Raw genomic sequence first — 11,088 nt, 5'->3', positions numbered from 1 at the left:
ATCAAAACACTACAGAACAGTAAGAATATTTCACAAAAATGATATTGGGAACAGGTGAATTTACAGGGTTGGAAATAGACAGAAATTTAACTAACCCTGAGATCAAATTTAATGTTTTTTTACAAATTTACGCAAATCCTGCCCAAAAGTTACCAGTTGCAGGCTAAGAGTAAGCTAGGCTAGTATTCAAAACACTAGGTGAAACTTAAATCACAAAAATAAGTAATGGCAAATTACTTACTTTACAAAAGTTCTGCAAACTTGGAAGGGGTTAAAATTTTTGTAGGTTCAAGATCTGGGACCCTCAATTTCTGACTTTCAAAATTAATGTAACCAGGTTCAAACCGTCAAAGTTCAATGTAACCAGGTTCTGACCTGCAATCCTTTTCTTTGGCACATTACTCAGGACTTCTGGTATTCCCCCAAGTGGACCATTGTTTTCAAATTGGGAAAAAATCAAGGACCTTTCAAATCTCTCCAAAAAAAAATTTGAACCCCTAAAACTATCAAATTTGAAATTCTGAAACCTTTAAAGTCAGAATATTACCATCTAGTGTTGTTATCTTGTTATAATTTAATTTCAAAAGTAACATGGTTTCTGATTGGATCAAAATTTTTGGTTATCATCTCATAGAGCAGATTTTGTAATGACTGCAATGTCACCAAACTTTTTTAATGATATATCATTGAATTTTAGTACTTAAATTAAATTTAAGGAATGACTGTTATATTTTTTTCAGCCTATTTGAAATACCCTCAATGCTATGCAGGTTATTTAGTGTGCACCACATGATTGAGGTTATTTCTTCATAGACTGAAAAATATAACAGTCAATCCTTAAACAGTCCAAGGGTTTGACATTAAAATAATTAGTATTCTGATATAACAAACATACATCTGGCCTTAGTATCCATAATCAATTTACCAGTCCTCAAGAATTTCCTAAAGTAGTTTTAACTTAGTAAGTCAACCTAGATAAGAGGTATAACTCTTAGACATAACAAAATACATCATTTCAACTCGTGCTTTTAGACTAACATTTGAAATTCGACCAATGGCTTACTCCCCATAACTACATACACATAAGCTCATTCTTGGCCATTATATCTCCCCCTCCCATCCCCCCCCCAAAAAAAAATATATATATATCATCATTCTTTGTCTCATTCAGCTTCAGAATCTATTTATTGATTTTGAACTTTGTGCTGATGAAGGATATCAGTAATCCAAAATATTCAATGTACACCCCAAATCTGGAATCGATGCGAGGTTGCAAATTTGGTAGCTTCCTCAGCTGGGTTCTAACCCCTTCCCTGACATCTATGGTAACACGGCCAAGCTAGCTGCACTAAGTCCAATGCTTCAGACTACTCTACCAACTAGGCTATATATAAGCTACTACCATTTTAACTAAAAAAATCATGATCCAAAACACATTTATGGAAAAAAAATCAAAACCAAAAAGTAGCAGACTAATACAACAAATATAAAAACAAACATTATCAAATAATTTTACAAACACAAAAAAAAAAATCTAAGGCATTCATAACTTTTGTACCCCAAAGAGAACAAAGTTTTGAAAACAACCTTGAACAATATTCCCAGTCATTCAGTATAAATGAATCACCTTTATTCTCCCAACTATTATGTTGATAATTCTGAAATTCAAGTTTATCACCCTTGCACCTTTAACAGGGGGTGAAGAAGATTCAGGCATGAATTTCTCCATGACAGTAACACAGATCTTCATTTTCTCACACTACACACATCAACTACACCAGTATAGTTTCTATACACTCTGGTTAGAATCAATTAGTGTCTTCTGAAATAAAGAGAGACATTAAGAACCATGGAGAATGTAAGAAAACACATAGGCTTTACAATCATTAGAGGTCACTGAAATCCAAGGTTGGCGGTTATTTCCTCACCTTGTATTTTCTTACTGAGAGTGATCCTTTTTCTCACTTTTAGAATTAATAGATCCTTTTTTTCTTACTATTTTTCCAACATAAGCTGTATGTAGATCACCATTGTTTAATGTGTACATGTCAATGAAATTTGAAGTACATTTGTATTGGAATCATCCCACTACTGATACTTAGGTATTTTTTTTGGCTGATATTTGGTATTTCTGCAAGATTAGGCATAACACCTTCCTGTAAAAGTTTTTACCATTTGTTACAGGAAGGTGTAACATTCATTTTGCCTAAATATCAACTAAGCCAGCTCAGAAAATTAGATAAAAATGGTCTGTTTTGTAATAATTACATTTTTGTAACTAATGCTATTGTGGCATCACAAAAGCAACATGTTTATCCAATGCCTGGGTGAGACATTAAGAATAAAACACCGCTGAGAGTGCAGGACAGAAATCTTCGACACCCAAGAGTATATCATGTTCTCTAATGAGGCTTTGATGAGTAAGAATAAATTTAAAGTCTACCAGAGATTGTCTAAGATTTTCAAATCTTGCAATTTCTAGTAGTGTTTGAGTAATTATGTAATTAATACACAAATTTAGAATGCCCAAATTTCCTTTGTAATATACTCAATATCATAAAAACATTTGAGTTGTGACATCACTGGTGAGATTATAGGTTACAGACCACCAATTCAACCAATGAGCATTTGGAACGTACGCAAAAATAGTCCTACGCAGAAATTACCCCTGTTCCTCATAGTGCTGTGAAAAAAGTTCTCACCTTATTTAAAAAATTTAAATGGTTTCTGAAAGGAAAAACATTTCTGTACATTTTATAGGTGCATTTTGCTTCTTGTGATGTGAAGCCTAATCTCCATAATGATTTTTAAGTATACCCCTATCTTGTGAAAACACTGGGATTTCCCATGCTATTTATAGACACTTCACTTCCGGTGACCAGTACTGCACTGCAAGTCTGCTAACCCCACATGCCATTCTGAGGATTGTGAGCTGACATATGTAGAATCATGCTGATATATAGTCCTCTGCAGGTTAAAGTTAAGGTAAAGTCCAGAGAAGCCATTGAATATTGTAAAATTAGCATAGAAGCCTATGGAAAGTGGAATTAGTGGTTTTTAGCCTTAAGCTGAAGCCATGGCAAAATGAAAAGTTTCTTGAAATAGCTTTAAACTACTTGAAGATCTTGTTAACTTTGCCATGAGAGGAATACACTACAAAAATCCTTCAAAATATGCATTTTTTTAAGTTATAGGTCCAAATTATGGAAAATTGGTCTTTTTGGCTGATTTTTATGTCCTATCTTGTAAAAAGTGTAGAAAATTTAGTAAAAATATCAAATATTAAACTTTGAGGGCTATATTTACCTAAATATGGTGGTAATAAGCACTTGAAATCAAGTTTTGTGTAGATTTGAGCAAAAATTAGGTTAGAAATGAGGAAAAACTCACTTTCATTACTGCGGTTAAGGCCATATCAGCATTCCCCTATGGCAACATGGAAAATCCATTATTGAGTACTTTTTTTGCTTTAGGTGCCCTTTACTGGTCATGTTTTAATGTGAAAACACTGTATTTACAAATTTAAAGCCAAATATATCACCTTTTGTGAAAATTTTAAGATTTAGGATTTTTGACATGTGATCAAGAAAAAGGGGGAGGCATGTCAGAAATAAATTTTTAAAAATAGACCAATTTCTCAGAAAATGATTACTTTTAAAACTATTTCTTCATTAATATTGTTAAAAAACAAGTTGTGATTGATACTTTTTATTTGAAAAGTCAGAAAAAGTTCTTTGCAAATATTTAATGCATTTAAGTATGGTAGAATATTGTCACTTTTTTGCTCGCACAACTTGGTTACCCTATATTTAAAAATCAAATATTTAAAAAAGTGCTTGTCACATTTCACTGAAACTTTGCAAATGCATTCAGTATGTGTGTAGGAAGATACCTGTATAGTTATTTATTTTTTCTAAGACAAAAAGTGACTCTTTAGGTTACAGACCACCAATTCAACCAATGAGCATTTGGAACGTACGCAAAAATAGTCCTACGCAGAAATTACCCCTGTTCCTCATAGTGCTGTGAAAAAAGTTCTCACCTTATTTAAAAAATTTAAACGGTTTCTGAAAGGAAAAACATTTCTGTACATTTTATAGGTGCATTTTGCTTCTTGTGATGTGAAGCCTAATCTCCATAATGATTTTTAAGTATACCCCTATCTTGTGAAAACACTGGGATTTCCCATGCTATTTATAGACCCTTCACTTCCGGTGACCAGTACTGCACTGCAAGTCTGCTAACCCCACATGCCATTCTGAGGATTGTGAGCTGACATATGTAGAATCATGCTGATATATAGTCCTCTGCAGGTTAAAGTTAAGGTAAAGTCCAGAGAAGCCATTGAATATTGTAAAATTAGCATAGAAGCCTATGGAAAGTGGAATTAGTGGTTTTTAGCCTTATAACCAAGGAAATATCACATGGCTCAAAATAAGGAATTAACTTGTTTCTTTAGTGAGAAAAGGAAATCTGACACACATTTGTAGCATAAAGGAGGAATATCCTTGTCTTCTTAATGAGAAAAGCAAATTCTGCATGGCCCATGTAAGAATAGTATCATTTTTAAAAGTAAGAAATTTTCAATTTTTATGTCTCCAATATAAACCCAGTCATAAATTGTTTGAACATACTGATAGTAAATATCCATGCCTTTTAAAACTGTCCAGCTCCCTCCTCCAACAACTATGCACCTCTGGCCGGATTAGGAGTAACAGTGAAAAAAATGTGGAACAGTAGGTCAAGCATAAGCTTCCCAAAACTGAACTGGCCGAAGTTATTTTTATCATATATGCCCTTTTAAATGATATGTGGCCATGGGCCAGCAAGGGAGTGTGTATTTTGGCCCCTGGCCTAAATTTCAATGGTCCTCCCTTTGAAAGAATGCACACTGAACCTAATCTTAGCAAACTTCCATGATCTAATTGATTGTATTAACATTGACTTGGTAAGATTTCTTTAATTCTCATTCTGTCAATGAATTACAAACCATTATAAGTTTCTAAATGTTCTTCAATCGTCAATATAGAAAATATCTTAGTTTTTACTAGGTTTACTAATAATTATAGCGATTGGAAAAGCTGGGGAATGCAACATCTATAAAGTTTGTAAATGAAGTTCCGAATTACGCATGGTCCGATTTGTCATGAATTCTTTGTACAGGAAGTATCAATTATGTTTCATTTCATTCTCCTTTCTAGTTTTACCTCAAACGTTTACCTTACGCACGTGTTCACTCTTAGTCCCAGTGAAGCTATCACGCCGAGGGAATCATGGTAAGATGCGTTTGAATTTTTTATAATACATCAATGAACACATATGTGTACAATTAATCTTTTGAATTGCTTCTATCGGTTATTTCTGGGTTTAGAAATGGAATTTTAGATAATACTAGATGCACGTGGTTCGCCAGGTTCTTTGTTAGCCCAGATATTTGTACATGACGTTTGCTGATGTTTGTTAATTAATTTTATGATGTTTATGGCGCATGGAGGTGACCAATATTTGGCATTGTCATATGGATGATGCTTCAGGTTTGTCAATTCACATTTAGGATTGATAATTCGACAGTTAAACCACCTAGTTCATTGTTGATTATGTAAAGATATTTGTCTATGGTCTTTATTTAATGTTTTGTAATGTCATGACTCATGTATACAAATCCATTGGAATCTATCGTCTAAAATCAAGATAATAATGCCTTTTGCAGAGGCATTTAGGCAACCAAGCAAATTTTCACTTTGTATAATATTTTTTCATTACTAACAGTAAAAGTTCTTATTAAATTTGTGCAGTAGCCACACATGCAAACAGTATGTAATAGTCAGCATAATGACAGAGTGCGAAAATAAAATAAATTTAATTGGAAGTCTCCTCAGTAGTCCCAAGGTAACATAATCATTTTGACAACTATACCAGCAGATTCAATTATCTATGAATAACTTTTAAATTGAGACTGTAACCATAAAATCCTGTCTACAATTTAGCATAATTTTTCATATTTAAATAGCATGGGCAGTAAACTAATAATTTAAGAACAACTTTAAGAGGTAGCCAAAGAAGTCATTGACTTGCCATGGCTGCAAGATTCCAGGTATCCAATTTCAAGATTATCTCCTTGAATTGCCTCAAACAGTTGAGCATTCATGCACATGTACATGTATTTAAGATATAAAAATAGGAGATGTATTTAAGATATATAAATAGGAGATGTGGTGTGATTGCGAATGAGACTGTTGTCACCAAAAGTAAGGAGCAAGGAAATGAACAGTGTAACCTCTACAGGTCACTACATGGTCTTCAATGATGGGAAAAATCCATACCATAAATCAAGCTGTAAAAGGCCCCAAAATAAATAATGTAAAACTATTCATAAAAGATGAAAATCTACCTAATTACAAAAAAAATTAAAACAAATAACAATAAACATAAAGAAAACAACCACTGAACTACATGTTCCTGGCTTGGGACAGGCACAATAAGTATATGGCAGGATTAAACATGTTTGTGAGCACTGAACCCTCCCCCTAACCACAAACAGTGGTGGGAAATACAACAACAAAAACTACAGTCAAACTAAACTGACTCAAACTCAGATAGCTTGAACACCTAAGGATTTTTTAACATGATTTTCTTCTACATAATCTATGTATATAAACTTGGATTTCTCGAACACCCAAAATGACTAGTCGGTCCATTAGAGAATAACCCTCACTAACTTTAATTTGTCACCCATTATCAGAGTTCTTGATAAGGCGAGTACACGCACCCTGGATGCAAGAAAAACTTGCTGGACTTGTCAAGGTAAAACATTGTGTGTCCATGGGACGCGTCCTCACTATACCAGCTGCATTCTAATATCTGTAATTTATTGTGAAATCAGTAAAACCACCCTAAAAATCGTGGAAAAACTCAATATGGCATTTATTGTTTACTTTTGTGTTTAAACTATGAAAAATGCACAGGACATTGATCTAGTTGTGGCATGGGGTCAGTCTAGATGAAAGATGTCATGATTATTTGTTTACACACTTATTATCAGCAATTAAGATTCACTCAGTTTAGGTGTTAGGTGTGTCTTTTATGTTTAAATGTGAATACTGCACAAGAATTAGATCTAGTCACATTTTTCCTTTTTGCAATATGCATGTACAAACACAAGTGTGGTTGAAATTTCTTTCACAAAAAGTAAATTACTGAATCACTTGATATGTTGGTCTTTTTTTCAGGCAGATGAAGTTAATCCTAAAGCTTATCCTCTGGCAGATCCAAACTTAACTCAGAAAATACTAGATTTAGTACAGAAGGCAGCCAGTTGTAAGGAGTTAAAGAAGGGTGCAAATGAAGGTTAGTAGTCAGTAATTCAACCTGAAGTTCATTTACATTATCATACCTGTTAACTCTTGTGATTTGTACATGAGGCTATAAGCTCATGTATGAAAAATTTCTCCCTCATATTATCTCACGCTTGGTAAATTTTGCAATTTTCTGTAAACTATTGCCACTATATTATTTTCATGCAGTCCAAATAGCTGATAGATTGGATATTTTGGGTATTTTTTGTTAGGTATTATACAAGTCTCACAGGCTTTTTCCTTGTGGTCAAAGAAAGTTTCATTTGATGGTAAAATTGAATGAATGACAACAATAGAGCAAATTCTGTCAAGCGTCTTAATTGTTAGCTGACTCACACAGAGGAATTACCACAATGTGAAAGTATTGACAATTTCTGGGGCAAATGAGTGACATGAAAGACATTATCACAAAGATTTGGTCTCCTCTCCAAATTTGCCAAAGCTTGTTTTGTCATTCCTGTGTGCATTGCTGATCCTGAAAGAATTTTCTCAATAGTGAAAAAGATACAGACTGAAATTAGATCAGACTTTAACAATTACACTTTGTGTGCATTTATAACAGCCAGAACTGCTGAAGTCCGCTAAACAGTCTTTTCTACCAGAGCAGCCTCTGTAATTCTTGAATAGGTCAAGGCCACTAGAATTCTACAACTCTTAGACCAAATAAGGAACATAACTGTAGACTTCACTCATGTAATGAAATGACCAATCGCTTCAGTTACTATTGTCCACCACTACAACTGGTGTGACAGTTATATTAAATCTCTTTTCAGTTTTCCAGTGATGTTTCAGTTCACAATTCCACATTTTGTGGAATAAATATTGCGTTTATATGATTTTCTATCTTTTCCATACTCACAAGTAAAATAGGTTAAATAAGATCTCACTGTAAGATTTTACTTTTAAGTAATAACCTGATAAACCAATTTCTACAAAGGTACACACTTATTTCATGTAATTAACTAAATAATATAATGTATTCAATGACCTTAGAAAGTAGAACTCCTGACCTTTTAAACATACTGTAATGTTTTGAAAATGTTGTTTAACTATAAACAAACATGTAAATATTAACTTTAAGTCCATGGACATTCATGTACATGAAATGAGGATAAAAAAGGAAATTCAGTTACTTGCTAGAATTTTAAGGTTTTAAATACTTTGTGAAGTCATCTGGTTTTTAGATAAAAGTAATATAATACATTTTCTAATATGATTCTTGTCTACATAATTTAGGGATAGGGCTATTTATTCTCTAATCACATTTGACTTTGTTTATAATGCATCACTATGTTGTTATATACTGATGTCTCCACCAGTGGGAATATGTAATTGTATGAACTTCTGTAACTCACTTCCAGTGTGTGCTAAAAGTTCAAATAATCATTTCCTAACTGCATATAGGTATGTCATTTCCAAATTATGTCACTTCATACAGAACCATTTTGAGGCTTTCAGGTTTCAGATCATCTTAATTTTTGAGATGTTGCTGATGTTTCGTCAGAATTACATTTCCATTTGTAAGACAAACTCATGATCAAACAAAGTTTTTAGGTAAAAAAATCACCAACATGTATCAATAATGTAAAATAATTATTGCTTATAGAATTAACTTCTAAAATGCAATATCCAGCAAAGAACTGTGTATTTATATTCATAGCTACAAAGACCCTGAACAGAGGAATGGCTGAGTTTATTGTTATGGCTGCTGACGCTGAGCCATTGGAGATCCTGTTACATCTACCACTTTTATGTGAAGATAAGGTAAATAAGTATAAGCTAAGAATACTTACAATAAAGGACTTGGTTTAAATTGCTACCATATAAAGAGAATAGGTATGGTGAATATGTCAAAGAGACAACCCCACCTGGATGAAAATGTGAACAAAAGGCCACCTATTGGTCTTCATTGAACGATGAGGAAACCCTCACATCACAGGTACAATGAAAGAGTTTCCCCTATGTACTCAATTAACATAAAAATAAACTAAAGGTTTTCAAAGACATGAAATTGCAGTTTACCCCAAATTACGATTTAATTTAATCAATATATTGAAATAAACACGTACAATGTAAGGGCCCAAGCTCAGGTCAGGAAAACAATGGGTTTGAAAGTTCAAATGTCAGACCATAATTAATTAACTTGATTGAAATTGTCATTTCTGTGTATGTGTAAAACACGGTGAAGACACTTCAATCTAATGAAATGCTTTATACATGTAGATTAAAATTTTTCTTAAAATTCTTGCATAAGTCAAAGTGGAAGATAATTTGAGGCTGATGACTTGCTGAAAAAAAAAATATTGACTTACAGTCTGAAAAATATGTATGCTATGTAAAATGTATACAAGTATGACTTAGTTTTATTTTTTGATGAATAGATTCTAACTTTAAATGATAACAAAATAAAAAGAAGTAGTTTATTCTTCTCTTTTATTATTTTACCTTTAAATGCCCCCTTTTCATCAGGATATAATAATGAACCTATCAATCAGTATCCATATGAACATCTTAGAATAAATATTATTCAATAGAATGTCATACAATACTGTATTCTTTATGCATGATTAGAAATCTATGGATTTTATGGCTCATAGGTCTAAGTCAAATTTTATCATTTTAGAGAATATCACACCTCCAATGCCCTAATCTACTAAATATGATTGATTTATTTGAATGCATCCAAAAAATGGAATAAAATTGTTTTTTCTTAGCAGGAAAATTTGCTGACTAAAGATTTAGTTTTGCATTTTTAAGAGCCTGTAATTTAACAGTTTCTTTTTCTTTCCAGAATGTTCCTTATGTGTTTGTAAGATCTAAGCAAGGTAAGCACAGAGTTAATCTACAATTTAAGGTCATTGATATGCTTTAGTACTAGTACAAATCTATGATATTTCTCAATATTTTTACTTTTTCGTATTTTATTTGTATTTAGTTCCTTTCTACCTTTTTAATGTGGCTGTTGTTCACTAATTCATTATCCTTATTTACTTTAATTTGAGCCACTTCATTATATTATTTTCATAAAACATAGACTGTTCAGTGAAAAAAAAAGTTTTTTGTAAGGCTGGTCAATGTTTAAATCAAACATTCTTTAATATGATTTACATGACTTTTTCCACTTTGTCAAATAGAGATGTAGGGTGACTCCAATTTCTCAACATCTTTTCCTTCCTATTGCTTTTTGTTTTGCTTCTTTCCTGGTCTTTTTTATTTTAATTTTATATTTATTCTTTTTTTGCAGCCTTAGGAAGAGCATGTGGTGTGTCCAGGCCAGTAATTTCATGTTCTGTTACAGTCAATGAAGGATCCAACTTAAGACCACAGATTCAGACCATTCAACAAGCCATTGAAAAACTTCTCATTTGAACATTTTATATGAAAGTAATACTTTTTAGCAACATTTTCTATGATGCATCTGTATATTTTGACATAAGTATAATTTGTTTTATCTTTTAAGCCAGATGAGCTTTGTTTTTGTTAAAATGTGTTCATGATCACCTGCTATTCATTAAAAAGTCCATGTCGTCAGTGCAGTTGTATTTTGTTAAATTATTTTGAAAATAACTATTTGCCTTTGATATTTGTTGCTAAGACTTCTTAAAAAAGAAGGTAGCTTAGCTCAATGTATCTCAAACATTTTGAACCTTCTTGCCCTACTCTCTAATCTAGTAATAATAGTTGATTGGGCTAGTAAAAATTTAATGATTGTTTTTATACGACTGCAAAATTG

The 11,088-nt window shown here is 32.5% G+C and overlaps 1 protein-coding gene across 1 annotated transcript; it reads left to right on the top strand.

The window, feature by feature from the left end:
* Nucleotides 1-5,170: 5,170 nt before the first annotated feature.
* On the top strand, nucleotides 5,171-10,886 carry LOC148620324 (NHP2-like protein 1). Its single transcript, XM_088581099.1, has 5 exons — nucleotides 5,171-5,276; nucleotides 7,230-7,347; nucleotides 9,016-9,119; nucleotides 10,147-10,180; nucleotides 10,600-10,886. Exons 1-5 carry the CDS (start codon nucleotides 5,274-5,276, stop codon nucleotides 10,722-10,724), a joined length of 384 nt encoding a protein of 127 aa, XP_088437225.1. The 5' UTR covers nucleotides 5,171-5,273; the 3' UTR covers nucleotides 10,725-10,886.
* The last annotated feature ends 202 nt before the right edge of the window (nucleotides 10,887-11,088 follow it).

Source organism: Perna viridis, chromosome 4 (genome assembly GCF_037379345.1).
Source record: "Perna viridis isolate PV_CMFRI_1.1 ecotype Kerala chromosome 4, ASM3737934v1, whole genome shotgun sequence".
Lineage (NCBI taxonomy): Eukaryota > Metazoa > Mollusca > Bivalvia > Mytilida > Mytilidae > Perna > Perna viridis.
This window is presented reverse-complemented; position numbering and strand designations above follow the sequence as displayed.

Bases quoted from the DNA above. Each gene is read 5' to 3' on its own strand.
- LOC148620324 (XM_088581099.1), top strand. The intron at 9,120-10,146 runs GTAAATAAGTAT...TTTTCTTTCCAG, and splicing joins CACTTTTATGTGAAGATAAG to AATGTTCCTTATGTGTTTGT. The intron at 10,181-10,599 runs GTAAGCACAGAG...CTTTTTTTGCAG, and splicing joins GTTTGTAAGATCTAAGCAAG to CCTTAGGAAGAGCATGTGGT.